This window comes from Antrostomus carolinensis, unplaced genomic scaffold (genome assembly GCF_000700745.2).
Source record: "Antrostomus carolinensis isolate BGI_N321 unplaced genomic scaffold, ASM70074v2 scaffold17726, whole genome shotgun sequence".
In the NCBI taxonomy this organism is placed as follows: domain Eukaryota; kingdom Metazoa; phylum Chordata; class Aves; order Caprimulgiformes; family Caprimulgidae; genus Antrostomus; species Antrostomus carolinensis.
In genome coordinates, this window is record NW_010322689.1 from 1 (window position 1) to 16,418 (window position 16,418).

The window sequence follows — 16,418 nt, forward strand, 5'->3', positions numbered from 1 at the left end:
CCCCCGGAGCACAAACGCCCCTGGCTTCCTGCGCTCGGCTCTTTGGCGCCTCCGGGGAATGATGCTTCTCCGCTGGCAGAGCCGGTGGGGCTGGCCGGGTGTGTGCCCAGGCCTCTGGGTCCTGCCGCTGGTAGCCAGGCTTGTCGGAGAAGGCGGTGGGATTCGCACAGAAGTGGTCGGGGCACAAACACTTGCTCCATTCGATTGATTTTGTTACAGGATACAGCCATTTGTTAGCTGTGTTAGCAGGAGTCGTGTCCCAAACCACCATAACCTGGCTGTGAGGCAGGTGGAGTTGTGTGTGAGGGACTTGAGACTGCTGTAGATGCAGCGTTGGTCTCAACAGTGTGTTCCTCTGTGTTTCACTTAGCAATACCATTTTCACCACACTGTTAGCCCAGGTATGAGATGTGATCCTCTCCCAGCTCACCTGTCTGATTTGCCAGGCACTTGTTATTTGCCCTACTTGTTATAAGGTTCTGTCTTTGTGCTGATACATGGTAGTGGCAAATTGATTCCTTACTATTTCTGTGCACTATCAGATGGAGGAAGGAGGAGATCCTTTCTGGTTTTGTAACTTTTCTTCCTTTACATTTTTTTAGACATCCACCAGAGAGGCTCTGAATAACAAAGGTATCAAGCCGTTGTTGAATGCGTTTAACCAGATTCCTGGGAGGTAAGTAAATCCTGCTTGATTTTAAAAGGCACCTATTCAGATAATTTTTAGTAATCTTATCCCTAATAATTGTTATTATCTGATGTGAAATGTTTGCATTTGCAGTGAAAATGAAAAAAAGTGTACCTTGGATCAAGCTTTTAGAGTTATTGTAGAGGAAGACATAGTAAGTACTTTAAACTGCTACAGCTTATCTCTTGATAAAGCTCAAATTTCTACTTGCAAGTTAATGTATTTATTTAGCAGCAGTTTAGTATAAGGAAATACTATTTATTAAAGCCATTAATTATGTAGAAGTTATTGAATTAAGATTGAATACAGATGATTGAAGGAGATTGGTAGGTAGGAAAGAATGGCAGTATTTTACAGATACCACACTATAGCAATAGGCACTGACTTAACCTTTTCTAGCAGTTCTTTGTAATGCTTATGAAAGTCTGCTATGTCTTAAAATTATAGTTCATAAATATGCATTATTCTACAATTATACTTTGAGTGAGGTGGAGTGGGTTATCTGTTACTAGCATGTAACAAAACTGCCTGTCAGCTGAAAAGAATGATGAAAGGAATCAGATAATGTTTTTGTTGGCATTACTTGAATGAAGAGTGAATGTGGGATATTACATTTCAGAGGTAACCTACTCTACACAGTAGGTATTGTAGGGTCTTTAATAGCTGGAAGTGGTCAAGAAATGTTGCTCACTCAATAAAAACATCATCTAGTTAACTGACAGGTCTGATTTAATCAATTGTTTGAACTTTTGGGAAGTGGAATCTCAATATTTGCTTTAAATATGCCTACTTGGAAACAAGAGTTTTAGTTTTGTTAGATATATTTAGGTCAAAATAGAGAAGTTTAACACTGTTCTGTTTGTTTAGATAAACAAAGCTCCATGTGAAAATCTCCTGGCAATTATTTCTCTTGCCATTAATGGAGTCACAGAAGGTGAGCATCTTTCTTTCAAATCTGTCAGCAGTTTTAGGCACCATTTAGGGGAATTTTAAAATCTTGAATTTTTTGTGAGTCATCTACAGTGGTTAGCTTTGATAATACGTGGCCCTTACACTAGTGGTTAAGTCTGTTTCACAAGAGGAATGAAGTAAAATATAATTAAATTCTGTTATATGTGTGACATTTCTGTTGGATTTTTTTTTTTTTTTAGTTGAGGAAGATGTGTAGTTTTGGTTGCAACGTAATTGACATTTTCTGTCTTTGTAAAATACTTAGAAGTCTCCCATCATAATTTCAGAGATGAGACCACTGAGGCAGAGAGGTTAAATGACTTGTAGGTTTCTCTGTCAGTTGCTGGCAAAGCCAGAAATAACTTCTCCTGAATTCTGTGCTTGTCTCTCAGTACTGGTCTGTCAGTGCACAGCGCTCTTTTAGATACCTGAATCTGTTTCTGTAACTGTCTTTTGTGTCAGAAATCAGTGTGTTGGTCTCTTCTGAAGAGGCTTTTGTACTCTTTGTTTATTTGTTCACGTTACACATCAAATACTTGTTCATTCTAGTAAGTAGAGCTCAGCTACAGATGTGTTTCATGAGCTGCTGGATAACAAAGTGTGTGATTCTGAGGAATGCAGACACTGCCAAACTACAGAGCGAGCGACTGTGGACAGGCTTGGAGCGCTGCTGTAGCAGTGCTTTACTTGAGGAAGACTCTCAAACTTCATGGGTGTGTCTAGTGTAACTAGCTGTGGATTTCGAGTCTGAAAGAGTTCACTTGCCGTCCGCAAAGAGATGCGACATTATTTCAGACTGAGGTTTCACAGTTATTCATTATTATTTGTTTTACGTTAGCGTAAAGCTCATCTGCATATGTGTACATATAGAAATAGCTTTAACAGATGCTCACGCTTTAGCCCAAGCTAAAGGATTTGTTGGGATTTGTTAGGATTTGTTGGAACACAGGAGAACTTTCTTCTTTTTTAACATAATGTCCCTCAACTGCCATGCATCTTTATTACATTTCAGTTCAAATTTGCTGAATAAAATATTCCCTGTTCCTCATAGGTATCTGCACTGCATCAACCCCTTTTGTGCTTCTGGGAGATGTTCTGGATTGTCTGCCTTTGGATCAGTGTGACAAAATTTTCACTTTTGTGGAGAAAAATGTTGCTACATGGAAATCGGTCTGTATTTTACCAAAATGTGATGCAGTTGTGTTAAAGCTTTTGTCTACCTGAACCATTTTTACAAATAGATCTTAACTGCCTTTACATCTGTGTTAAATAGCAGCATGAAACACATTTTGTTTTGAGGTTTAAGAATGTCTGAGCAGCAGAGGTCAGAAAATTAATAATAAAAGAAATCATAGTTTTGATTGATGTTTTATTTCTAACTCCTTTCTCCCCAGTAAACAGTGTTTGTCACATTTAGAAACCAGAAATTTGACTTCCAAAGCACAACTTGTATGAGTAGCTTCTCTCTTGACTTATTATTCAGCTTCTTCCTTGGAGCTGCAGGAGTTTCCTCCATCTCCAGTTTGCAGGGAAGGAAGTCTTCTTAGTCACTTCCTTAATGACCTTCCCATTACAGGACTATGGCAGTGGTGAACGTGTTGCCCTAAAATGTTTCTGCTTTTGAGGAACAGTTGATGTTTTGAGGCGTGTGTGAGGGTTTTATGCTCTTGCTGTGCCATGGTGCTGTAGCAGGAGAAGAGCTGCTGCAACAGGCTGCTGAACTTCTTGTGCTGCAGCATTGTTAATTAAAGAGGGTCTCGGGCAGAAGTCCTGACCTGCCAGCATTTTATTCCAAAATCATAAGAAATCTTGGATCTCTGTATCCTTGGTTTGCTCTTTGGCAGTAGTGTCAGGAACACAAGTGTCAGCAACTCTGTAGGTAACACCTGAAATGCATTTCAGTTTCTCTGTGTTTTCCTAACCAGGACTACTTCCCATAGGTGTTCATTCAGCCTGTTCTGTTTCAGATCCCATTGTCCTCTCTGATATATTCACAAACTGCTTGAAAGAGTCCAGCACAGAGCCACCAAGATGATTAAGGGAGTGGAGTATCTCCCTTACGAGGAAAGGCTGAGGGAGCTGGGTCTCTTTAGCTTGGAGGAGACTGAGGGGTGACCTCATTAATGTTTATAAATATGTAAAGGGTGAATGTCATGAGGATGGAGCCAGGCTCTTCTCAGTGATGCCCAATGGTAGGACAAGGAGCAATGGGTGTGAGCTGGAACACAGGAGGTTCCACTTAAACTTGAGAATAAACTTCTTTACAGTGAGGGTGACAGAGCCCTGGAACAGGCTGCCCAGGGAGGTTGTGGAGTCTCCTTCTCTGGAGACATTCAAGACCCTCCTGGACACCTTCCTGTGTGATCTCATTTAGGTTCCTGCTCCAGCAGGGGGATTGGACTAGATGATCTTTTGAGGTCCCTTCCAATCCCTGACATTCTGTGATTCTGTGTGATTCTGTGATTTATTGTTAATTCAAGTATCAATCAATTTTCTTTCTCCTGTTGCCAAATTACTAGTGATGTGAATGCTCTAAATCTTTTATGTATTGCTCTTTGCTTATGTGTATAAATAACACATAGAATAATAAAGGCAATGAGTATAAAAATTAGTCTGTTCCAGGATGCTGTTCTTACAGTTCATTGTCACGTGTTTTTTCTGTATACAGGCTGGATTTAAATATTTTGTTTTATGCTTTCTTGGGATTTTTGAGAATGCTTGTTTTATGTTACCTTTTTGTGAAACCTGCCTCTTATTTAAGAGAAGACTCAAATTTAGAGTTAACAGTAGGAATGACTCATACTTACTCATGGCTTGTGATTGAATTAAAATCTGCACAAGAAGGTTTTGTGATCTCTTAATAATCTAAATACCTTTACTCTGTTTCAGAATACATTTTACTCTGCAGGAAAAAATTACTTGCTACGAATGTGCAATGGTGAGTTGTAGTTTCTCAGGGGGGTGGTGGGGAATTAAAAAGCTCCCTGTCTTAGCAAGTGAAAGTGAATTTAATAATTTGCTTTACATTCAGTTGTGTTCAGTAAGTAACAATGTTAAAAGGCAGATCACTCAGCAGATATTCTTGAGTCTTACTGATTGGTGTAAAAGTCATTCTGACCTTAGGGAAATTTCTTCATCAGTGGAGATTGTTATGGAAGAACATTTGAGAAATACTTATTCCTCAGCAATGGCAAGGTTCATTTCAGAGGCTGTATTTGTTTTTTATTGCTATTGAAGGTGTTAGGAGAGTTGGTAGAATGTATTTGGAAAAAAAATGTCTGATCTGAAGAAGTTACTGGCATTTAAATTTACAACTCGTGGCTTCCTTTCATTTGCTATGTAGGTCATGTAATTAGCAAGCTTTGAATTCTAGTGTGTGAGAAATTGGAAGAGAGATAAATACTAGTATTCTTTACGTTTACAATATTTAGACCTCTTAAGAAGATTATCTAAGTCACAGAACACAGTCTTCTGTGGAAGAATTCAGCTGTTCTTGGCCAGGTTATTTCCGCTTTCAGAAAAGTCAGGTAAGATTTTTTGCATTTCATTACATTTAACATCAACAAAGGCATATGTGCTGAATCTTTTAAGTTTATGATGGTTGCAGACCAAATCCAGTTGGAGAAAATAACTTTTCACTTGTATCTTGGTTCTTTTCTCTACCCTTCGTGTTGTAAGTGACTTTCACTTGTTGTGATTTCAAACTCAAGTTTTAAATGCTGTTTTTGAGAATTGAATATCAGCATCCCATAAACACTAACTGAATGAACAGACTTAAGAACTTCACAGCTTCTAAGACTGACCTTTTGTTTTTCACAGGACTTAACTTGCAGAGTCAGTTTAATCTGGAAAATGTCACTGTTTTCAATACCAACGAACATGAGAGCACTCTGGGACAGAAGGTGAAAATTCCTGTGTCATTTTTCACTCATTCTGCAGTAAATGTGTAAGATGGTTTCCTCAACAATGCGCTGCTCTGCTTAATATTTGGAATGGCGTGTTCATAATTTGGTTTCCCTCTTCCAGACCAGGCTGCCGATTCTGGAAATAGGCCTGTTAGTTGGCACATTAAACTGTACAGACTTTGAGAGGGGGAGAAGGTTGATTTGATTGTGAGGGATAAGCACTGTTACTTACTGTACCAAGTTTTCCCTAATACGGAGCTCTATTTTCAGCTCTTTCCAAGAGAAGTCACACTACTGTTGCCAAGTAGAGTAAGGTGCTAAAGCAGGAATTTGTTACACATTTTACTGCAATAATACTTTAGAGATCTTTTGAATTACCAGCTTAAGCTTTCTGATCTAAAGTGTAATAGAATATTTAACACAAAGAACACTGTGAAAACTATGCAAATTATAGTGGCATTTGTACGAGTTTTAAATTATTTTTTCCGATTAGCACGCTGAGGAGAGAGAAGAAGGAATGGATGTAGAAGAAGGCGAAATGGGAGATGATGAAGCACCAACAAGTTGGTGAGCTTACAGCAGTTTTAAAACTTGAAACAGGACTTTATAATGTGAAAGTAAAGAACTGTTTGGGAAATATCCTTAAATATTGTACTTGGAATTCTACTTATCTCCTGCCCTCTCAAGATTAGATGCTACCTAGTCTTAATCTGTTTAAGTGGAGTTGCCTGGAAGAGAAAGAAATCTACAGATTATGTGAAAAAGTTGCATACCATGACTGAGAACCTCCACTGCTATTCTCTCTTTTTGACAATTTTCCTAATTATCTTGACAAAACTCGTTCTCATTAGATGTATTCAGGGGTTCTGAGTACCTGCTGTATATGTTTCAAGGAGAAAAAGCTGCGCTCCTCTTCATTCCTCAGATAGTAAAAAAACTCCTAACATCTCTTTTTCTTACTATTTTTGCTTTTATGGTGAGAAAGTAACAGACTGGGTGGGAAGCTCTTTTAGGGACAAATTCTGAGTTACAGATTTCTCTGTAAGGGCTCACTATTGATGCATTATTTCATGTTTCACTTTAAAAAAATATTGTTATTTTCTGGGATTGCACATTCTTGAGTTAACTTGAATTTAAAATATCACTTTCAGTATTGTTGCGGTATTGCTTTGTTTTGTTTTTCCCCAGTTCCATTCCAATAGATTATAACCTGTATAGAAAATTCTGGTCACTTCAAGATTATTTTAGAAATCCTGTGCAGTGCTATGAGAAGGTCTCATGGAAAACTTTTCTTAAGGTAATCCAAGTTCCTGCTTTCAACTATTCAGTCTAAGTAAAAATCAGAGTAGGAGAGTGACATAAGCGTAGTACAGTCCAAATGCTAATGCCATTCAAAAATAATAGTGCATGAGGAAATGCATTTTACTGTTTTCTGAAGTGAGCCTTTGACAGTAAGCAGAATAGCAAGATGCACAGTAAATCCCCTAATCAAACTTGTTCTGTAAGTCAATAAGATAAAGACTTCATATGTTGCAACGATGTCAGAAGTACCTTTTTTGCGATTTATCAGCAAAGCAGAACTTGTGGGTTGCGGGTGTTTTTTCCCCAAGAAGATAAATAGTTCTACCTAGTCCTAGATCTTACTTTTGAATAGACATTGACCACAGTGGGATCCTAAAGATAACAGGTTTCTAATTAAGCAAATTTCTTTATAGAAGCAACAAATTGAAAGTCCCTTTCCCCAGCTGTTTCAGTTTTGCTTAGTATCAATGTTGAGGATAATTCGTTGCTAAGTTGCTCTTTCTTCACAATTTGCCACTCAGTGTTTATGTAATAGCAAGAAACCTGTATTGTTATCTTCATTCTCTGTATTCTGATAATAAGAGTCAATATCTGCTCAGACATTGTAATATAAATCTAGCTAATGAGGTCTACATTCTCAGCTTTCAAAAAAAAAAACCAAAAACCCAAAAAAACCAAACCCCAAAAAACCCCATGAAAAACCAAACCCCTGTGTGTGGTTCAGAGAAACTGAACAAGGCCAGGCTAATATCTGCTCAGACATTGTAATGTAAATCTAGCTACAAACCAAAACAAAAAAACCCAAACCCCTGCGTGTGGTTCAGAGAAACTGAACAAGGCCAGGCTTAAGTCCATCAGATGAAATTTTTGATTTTTTTTCTTCATTGCAGCTTTAAGGCTCTGAATTGGTTTTTAAGAGCAGCACTGCAAATTTAAGTCTCACTTATGTACCTTTCTTTGTATGTGTTGTGAACAACTTGAATTGAGTTTGAATATAGCACTATCATCATGTGGACTTCTGTTCTTCATAACAGCTAAACAGCAAAGCAATTGTGCACTGTTCACAACACATAACACTGTTTTTCTTAGTGTGTTTTAAATATTCCAAATTATTAGATGTTCTGAAATTAGAAATAACACTTTCAGTGTCATTTGTGGTGTTCAGAGAAGCCCTACATATTGTTGGTAAACGGGTTATTTTGACTGGCTAATAGCAAGTTTACAGATTATTTTACTTGATTGGCACTGTCTAGTGTAGTTCTCTAACTACAAAGTTTTTGCATTATTTTAATGTGGTAAATAACTCTGTTTTATAGTACTCAGAAGAAGTTTTGGCTGTTTTCAAAAGTTACAAATTGGATGACACTCAGGCTTCTCGAAAAAAGTTGGAAGAACTAAAAACAGGAGGAGAACATGTATATTTTGCAAAGTTCCTAACTAGTGAAAAGGTATGCGGTTTCTTTTCTCAGGATCCCAAGGCTAGTTGAGGTTGGAAGGAACCTGTGTCTGGTTGAACCCCCCCATGCCTACAGCTCTCAGCTAGAGCAGGCTGATGAGTACAGTGTCCACTTGGGTTCTGAATGTCTCCACAGATAGAGACTCTGCAGTTTCTCTGGGTATCCCATTACATTGTTTGATCACTTTATTTAGATAGATTTATTCTGCCCTTTATTTGATTCTTTTTTGTGGATTGACACTGTTACTTGATGATTCAGGGACTAAGAATAAGAGTCTGCGATAAAACCGACATTTGTTTATTGCATTTGACTTGTATTCTTACATTTAGAAAGAGAAGTTAAAAGAGAGTAAATGTTTAAAGAACTGCTCTTTTTTATTGCCTTTAGAATTATGTTTTCAAAGCTTGGCTGATGATGTGCTAGCTATATTTTCTGCCTCATAATAGTCTTGTCTAAAATTGCTTTGAAAAAGATCTTGAGAGTTTTTAGTTCCATTAATACTAAGTCAAAAATAAAATCCTCTGTTGAATTTAATCCTAAAATTGATGTCTTAATTTTGGAATAATATGTAACTTTTAAATGCATGCATTAGTAGATGATAGAAAACAAGTCTCGGTGCAGCCTGAGTTTTCTCTTTCTGGGATAGAAGAGTAGGTAAATTCATCATCAGCCTTTGAGCTGTGTATTGCCATTTTAAAAATAATGTAGTATAGAAGATCTAGAACCAGTTGCTTAATTAATGTCCAATAGTCAAAGGCCTTTTTCTTTAAAGAATCTTCAAATGTTCCCTTTGTGTGATCTATCATGCTGCAGCACATAGGGTAGAAACACTGTGCCAGTGTTGATGACAGTGAATGCTTCTGTGGTAGCAGAGTCTTTGTTGTAGCCACTAGTTCATAGGGAAAGGGAGCAAACTGTCATTCAGTTCCTGAAATATTCAAATATTTGTTTTTCCAAATTCTTGTTCACTTCAAAGTGAATGTTGTTAAATCCAGCAGTACAAAACTAGTTAAACAAAAATCTAGGGATACTTTTACAAACAGTTCATTGTGCTTTTAAAAAACTTATTTAATTAGAAATTTTGATACTCTTTCTTAACTTGTGCTAGATGACAGTTTACCCATCTTAGTAGCCTATGAAGAGCTGTCCTGAAAGTATAGATGATACTGAATAGAGCTTCTGTAATGACATCTTGTAAAAACAGTCTGCGTGGAGTTTATCTGAAAACATTTGTTGGATTTTTCCACTTATGCATGTTTAACTCTTTAATGTGTAATTCTTTTTTGTTGTTGTTTAGCTGATGGACTTACAGCTGAGTGACAGTAACTTTCGCCGTCACATCCTGTTGCAGTACCTCATACTATTTCAGTATCTAAAGGGACAGGTCAAATTTAAAAGGTAATGTGGAAATACTTTGTGTTTTGGGGATGAGGAGCTAAGAATTTGGAGATAAACAAAAATATTTTGTCTACTTGTTTGTCTACTTGTTTTAAGGTTCTTGTGAAACTTGTAGAGCCTTGGTTTGGTAAATACAGGATGTGTCTGAAGTTTTTTTACAGCAGGAGAGCAGACGTCCCGTTCTTGTCTTTCTCTGCTCCTCTCTATGTGATTCTTTGCCTTCCCTTGCAGTGGCTCTAGTGTTCATTAGACGTACTCAAATGTGTGCAGTTTACTAAACCAGCAAAAAACCAATCTGCTTATCTTTGCAGAGTTAGTTTTCTGCCAATTGGTGTGTTGAATTTGGTCTCAGAAGTAGAGGCCGTTAAAACTTGCTTAAGGTGAGTGCCAGCCGTGAGAGGGAAGGAGTCTCTGGCAGCAGCAAGTTATTAGACCAATGCAAGCTGCTTGTATGTGGCACCATTTTGAATCTCTATTGACTTTGTGCACTGGTTGCTGATTTGTTTTTTCCTGGTGTGCTACAGAATTCTGTGTTGAAATAGCGAGAAAAAACAATGCTGATTATTGCTTTTATAAATTAATGGGACAGAGCAAAACCCTATCTTTTCCTACTCTCTACTCTAATGTTATACCAATGTAATGATTTTGTTTTGTTGGGGTTTTTTTTCCAATTCTAGTTCAAACTATGTTCTAACAGATGAACAGTCTCTTTGGATTGAAGATACTACAAAAGCGGTTTACCAGGTTGGTACAGTAGATACTTCTATAAAAGTTACATGGAAAAATATTTATCATGTAAATATTTTCATGTGGTAAATAACTCTGTAACCACCACTTTCTTTGGTGTTTTTTTCTACATATTCTGCTACAAATATAATGGAAAAAGTTAACTTTTTTCTTTTCTCCCTCCCAATCATAGCTTCTTTCAGAAAATCCTCCAGATGGGGAAAGATTCTCAAAAATGGTAGAGGTAAGTACTTTGGTGCCTGTTTGAACAAAGTCAATATAGAGCATAAAAAAACAGTATCAGTTTAAACCTGCTTTTGGAACATAGATGTGACGTTTGAGAGAACTTTTATCTCATCTCAGTAAAAAAAGTCTTATCTCTTCATTTTGTAGTCATATTTTTCCCATGTTTTCATTAATGGGCTTTTCTTCCTTGGGGAGAAATGGAAATGTGCATATGTGTGCACACAGGAGACATTGGTTATTGGAAAAAAAAAATTAAAATAAAAATTAAAAAGTCTTTGCAGAAAGGAGTGCTGTGCCCCAAAACAGAGGAATAAGATGCAAGAATAAGTTGTATTCTTGCTTTCCTTTTTTCCTTTACTTTGGCTGCACCTATTTTCTTGTTTAGAGAAGGAGAAATAAAGATTTTCCCACAATTATTGAAGAGAAGAGATACACTGTTTTTGAATAAACTAAACCAGCTGCCTGAGATTATACTGATGACCTTCAAAATAGTGGCTGAAATACACAGAGTAACAAAGTTTTCTGTTTAATTGTACCAGCTAAATTAAAAACTTTGGGGTCAGCTATGAAGGTGATTATTACCCCAATAATGTGCAATATCATGTTTTTCTAGCATATATTAAATACCGAAGAAAACTGGAATTCATGGAAAAACGAGGGCTGCCCAAGCTTTGTGAAAGAAAGGTAACTCTATTATGAAGTAGAAGCTTGCTGCTGCTTGTTTGAAGTGGTGGTTGGTTCAACTTCAGAATATGTACCCACAGTGTATATGAATGTTAATGATTCACACAACTTTGAGCCCTTCTTTGTGTGCAGAAGGCTCCTAGTTCTGCCAAAAGTCTTAAGGTTTCATTATGTCAGTGAAGAGATGGTTATGAATGTGCAAGGTCTCAGGAGAGCATTCCTCACTGTCTCGTAGCAGTATTTTGTTCCCTTAATACCAAAGATCCAGTGACTGAGGAGACTGGAGTAAGTTGACTCCCCTCCTGCCTTCAGCAGACCATAGGTTGAAGAAGACAGTGCCCGACTTTCCCGTATACTCTTTGGATTGCCTCCAGTTAAGCCTTTGGCATTATGGCTTTGATGGGGCAGCGTACCTGGAGTTTTGCTTTCACAGTTCTCCTCTTACGCGCTTAATGTCCTGGGTTTGCCACTTGGTGGTGATCACTTACCTGAAAGGAAATTGTGATTAGGTCGCTTTGGCCATTGAAAGGTTTCCTATGTCATTAGTTACTAACCAGTGGCAAAACTTGACTCCATATGTATACTTGACTATCTTGAAGTGGTGACTAAACATTCCTCTTCCATCCTTCTTCATGCTACACACAGACTGTAGCCTCTTCGTAGTAAGGAGCATCTGTATCATTATCTCTTTGCAGATCTCCTTTTATGGAGGAGCCACCTCTTCATGACTTCATCTGTTTGCAAAAAAGGGAGGGGGGCTGTGAGAAGAGAGAAATTACTATTGTGGGGCGGAGGGGGGAAGTAAAATTATGAAATTTGATTTTTATAAATGTTCTGTCTCCTTTTTTAGATCTCAGCCAGAGTTTCAGCTTGGGTAGGTCTTACCCTAACCTCAGTGGTCAGGGATCTCCATTGTCTGATCCCATGAAATCAGGTGCACCTGGGGAAAGAGAACTTGCAATCATAGAGCAGATGATCGCAGCAGCAGGGTAGATCATACTTAGTATGTGCTGCTGGCATAAATGTGATTTGCTTCTTTTTCTCTATTGGGACTCTGATAGACCTTTAAATTTGTGAGTGAACTAATTTTGGTGTCTGGCAAATCCTTTTCTTAATCTTTACTTCACCTTCTCTCTCCTCTTCCACCCCTCCCTCCTTCAACTCCTAGAATCCCAGTTCTTCTGAATACTTTCATTATGATTTAACTTGGCACCAGCTGAAATGAAATGGTTTGATTTTGTTCTCTAAATATTACTGGTCTGATTCTAAAGAGCATCTTCTTTTCTTTAGACCTCCTGATTCTAAGCCAATGAGGCCTGTGAGAAAACGGCCAGCTCCAGAGGACTTCTTAGGAAAAGGACCAAACAAAAAAATCCTTATGGGGAAGTATGTTGGATTTTTTTTCATTACAGGATTTCTGGGTTTGGGTTGGTTATTTGGTTTTGGGGGTTTTTTGGGTGTGTGTTTTGGGCGGTTTTTTTGGACTGTTTTTTCTAGTCAGTAATTTTCAAACTTCCTCACTCTGGAACTGCCAGGAAATAACAGCCAAGGGATATGTCATTCTTTAAAATGTGCTGTAGGCTTCCTTTCCTTATAGTCATCTCTTGTAGATCCCTTTTAAACAGTCTGCAAATTACAGGCTGAAAATCAGTGGTTTGTACTTGTTGGATCAATTTTTATACTTTCATACTCTTTGTTTTTGTTTAAAACGTATCTGTGCCGTGTATTTTAAAATAACACACACTGGTATTTTATCCCTGGGGCACAGAATTCTTGATATGGCCTCTCCAATAAAAGTTCCATATTTTGCCTGATACTAAGTGCTGCGTTTTTCCACTTCCTTCTTTAGGAGAAATGGTGCTCTTCATTGTAACAGCTCACCCAACCTAAATGTGGTAATTTTGACCTTGTTCTGAGCTTCAAGGCCTTGCACTGAGTGTTTAGTAACATGTCCCTTCTGAAAAAGGAAGTGATAAATTGTTTCATTTATCAAAAAAAAAAAAAAAACAACCAAAAACTGTTCTCTAGTTTGGGAAGAGAGAGTTCTGACCACAGATCAGCAAGAGATTATAACAGAAATTTAATACATATATTTCCTAATTTGTAACCTCAGATAAGATTTCTGTCACTTCTGGTAATTCCTGGTGCGTCTGTATCCCAGAGTTTGTATGGTATGCTTATTATAAAGGCTCTGGGGTGAGAATTTCTGTAGTGTTGTTTTGTGTGTCTGTCTTTGGTGAATGATGGAATGTGTTATGATTGATAGGGTGCTGAATGTGGAATGATAGGGTGATGAATGTGGAATTTGATATGTGTCCATGCTTCTCTTTCCAGTGAGGAACTGACCCGCCTTTGGAATTTATGTCCTGACAACATGGAAGCCTGTAAATCCGAGAGTAGGTAGGTAAAAAATAGTACATGATTGTCTAACGCTGACTTTCAGCACTCTGTTTACTCACAAAACTACAATTATTACAGAATTGGCATAAGAAGAGTATGACATGATCTGATAGGGTCATATGCCATTTCACTGTGTGTCTTGAGAGAAGCTGATTGTACAAATCTGTCTCCTTACAGTTTTCCTCACTAGTGTTTATGATGTCAGTAATTTTAATTGCTTAGTAAAGTCCTAGCTAAAAACCAGATGGAAACTCCCATTTTGTGGAATGTGATTGTATAATTAATTACCTTATATAATAAAGGAAGATTGCCAAATCTAGCTCTAATGGAGTTAGCATGCTGCTTGGCGATGATTTTCAAGCAGGCGTGTGCTTTGAACAATACTAGGTAAGAGGAGATTGGCCAGCAGGCATTGTTTCAGTGCGTACCGGATCTACTGGGGGTGCAGATGTAGAAAAGTACTATTATTGGTTACCACTTCTGCGTGCACAATTGTAGGAAATGCTGAAAATGTGCTTTGCTACATAACTTTCCATTTGCTAAAGATGGCATAATCCCTTCTTGTGCAGACATGATACCTAGTGTGAAAATTTGGAAAAGGAATGGAACAGTTCCCCGAGAGAACTTAGACAGCAGTGGCTTTAAAGGCTGGGTGCCTGGGGAGAGGTGCTGGCTGTGCAGGTGTCCTGAGTGGAGGAATTGCTTTTCCAGAGGTTGAGAGCCCCGCAGAGGAAGTGCCCTCCTTTCTGGTGAGGCTGGCGTGTACAGGAAGGCCTCTGACAGGTTACTTGTCTTTACTAGGCCAAGGGCTAAAGGTGGAGTTGTGTTTGGAACCAAAGCTTTTAATTGATTCCCTGTGCATGATTGTATTGTGCTGCTACTTCTTTAGATTAAAAAACAAAACAAAACAAAAAACAAATGGAGACAAACTGAGACAATGCATGGCATGGTAAACAGGAAAGGGAAGATCCCAGGGGATCCAGATTCAGTTCCAAGTTTTGTTGTAGACTTTGTGACTGAACATGGTCAGGTGATTGTAACTTTTTGCTTTGGTTCCTCATGTCTTCGTTCAAATGGGGTAATACTTCCTTACTTCTTTTTAGATAGCTGTAGTTGGGATAATAAAGCAGGATTCAAATCAGATGGATTTTCAAGGTGCTGTCTTTGGTTCCAGTAGTCAGTGATAATACGACACTTAAACATGCATAGGGCACTGCTTTCCTGGGCAAAACGTGTTTTCCAAAACAAAGACCAGTGTGCTTGCCTCTGCCCCAGCTGATTACTAGGTTCCTCTGCAGAAGCAGATGTCTGTCAGACATTAGGTAGGAGAAATATAGATCATTATGAGTTTGCTTTGCACCACTGATAATCTTGGCTGACAGTAAGCTGCAGCTTCTAAATAGTCTGTATTTCTTGCTTGTATCTGCAAAGCAGCAAGCTGTCCTGATAACTGTGAATATTATTTCTGGGGGGTTTTTTGGGTCATGGTTCCTTATGCACTGGTGTGAATACCTTTCAGAAGCAACCTCTAGCTGATCTAAGAACAGAAGAATTAGTTGCCTTTTTAGTATGTCCCCTATGAACCATAAATACTGTCTAAAATCAGAGAAGAGCTGAGGTTAGAAGGCACCTCTAGAGACTACCTCGTCCACCCCCTTGCTCAATGTAGGGTCAACTAGAACAAGTTGCCTAGGACCTTCACCAGTCAGGTTTTGAATGTCTCTCCAAGACTGGAAGTTCCACAGCCTTCTGGGCAACCTGTTCCAGTGTTTGATCACGCTCACAAACAAATGGTGGGTTTTTTCTGATGCTTAAGTGGAATTTCCTGTGTTCCAGTATGTGCCTGCTACCTCTTGTACTTTCAGTGAGTAGCATTGAGTCTGACTCCTTCCTTACTGCCCCCATCAGGTATTTACTGCCCCTGAGCCCTCTTTTCTCCGGGGTGAACGGTCCTAGCTCCCTTGGCCTCTTCTCGGATGTCAGATGTTCCTGTTCATGCACAGTCTTTTGCATGGACCCATGTCTCTTGTGCTGGAGAGCCCAGAGCTGGACCCAGTACTTGAGATGTATCTTGCCAGTGCTGAGTAGAAGGGGAGGATCATCTCCCTTGGCCTGCTGGCAACCCTCTTCCTAATGCAGCCCAGGATGCTGCTGGCCGCCTTTGCCAGAAGGGTGCATTGCTGGCTCATGTTTGTGGTGGTGTCCACCAAGACCTCTACTGCAAAGCTGCTCTCCAGGGAGTCAGCCCCCAGCTTGTAGTGGTGCCTGGGGTTGCTCCTCCCCAGGGGCAGGACTTGGCATTTCCCTTTCCTGAAGTTCATGAGGTTCCTGTCTGCCAGTTCTTGTGTTCTGTCAAGGTCCCTCTGGATGGCAGCACAAACCTCTGGTCTATCGGCCACTCCTCACAGTTTTACATTGTCTGCAAGCGCGGAGGGTGCACTGTCCCATCATCAGTAGGTCAGTAATGAAGGTGCTAAATAGTACTGGCCCCCTGTATTGAGCCCTGGCATATGCTAGTGACAGGCCTCCAGCTGGGCTTCGTGTCACTGATCACATCTCTTTGAGCCCAGCAGTTTAGATGTTTTTCAGTCCACTTCAAATAAATCAACTTCTTGCGATGCCTGTAGGCTTAGACCTCTGCTTTAACTGAAGTACCTTCAG

At 39.0% G+C, this 16,418-nt stretch overlaps 1 protein-coding gene across 1 annotated transcript in view; it reads left to right on the forward strand.

The window, feature by feature from the left end:
• Positions 1-602: 602 nt before the first annotated feature.
• Positions 603-16,418, forward strand: part of THOC1 (THO complex subunit 1) — a gene marked incomplete at its 5' end in the record, with an annotated part of 20,875 nt that continues 5,059 nt past the window's right edge. The window contains 17 exons of the mRNA XM_029085542.1: positions 603-676; positions 782-842; positions 1,556-1,622; positions 2,691-2,809; positions 4,529-4,577; positions 5,071-5,166; positions 5,459-5,541; positions 6,038-6,111; positions 6,733-6,841; positions 8,163-8,294; positions 9,601-9,701; positions 10,379-10,445; positions 10,621-10,671; positions 11,287-11,357; positions 12,208-12,231; positions 12,648-12,743; positions 13,692-13,757. Coding sequence (XP_028941375.1) covers positions 603-676; positions 782-842; positions 1,556-1,622; positions 2,691-2,809; positions 4,529-4,577; positions 5,071-5,166; positions 5,459-5,541; positions 6,038-6,111; positions 6,733-6,841; positions 8,163-8,294; positions 9,601-9,701; positions 10,379-10,445; positions 10,621-10,671; positions 11,287-11,357; positions 12,208-12,231; positions 12,648-12,743; positions 13,692-13,757 — 1,340 coding nt within the window. The remainder of the gene's footprint in view (positions 677-781; positions 843-1,555; positions 1,623-2,690; positions 2,810-4,528; positions 4,578-5,070; positions 5,167-5,458; positions 5,542-6,037; positions 6,112-6,732; positions 6,842-8,162; positions 8,295-9,600; positions 9,702-10,378; positions 10,446-10,620; positions 10,672-11,286; positions 11,358-12,207; positions 12,232-12,647; positions 12,744-13,691; positions 13,758-16,418) is intronic.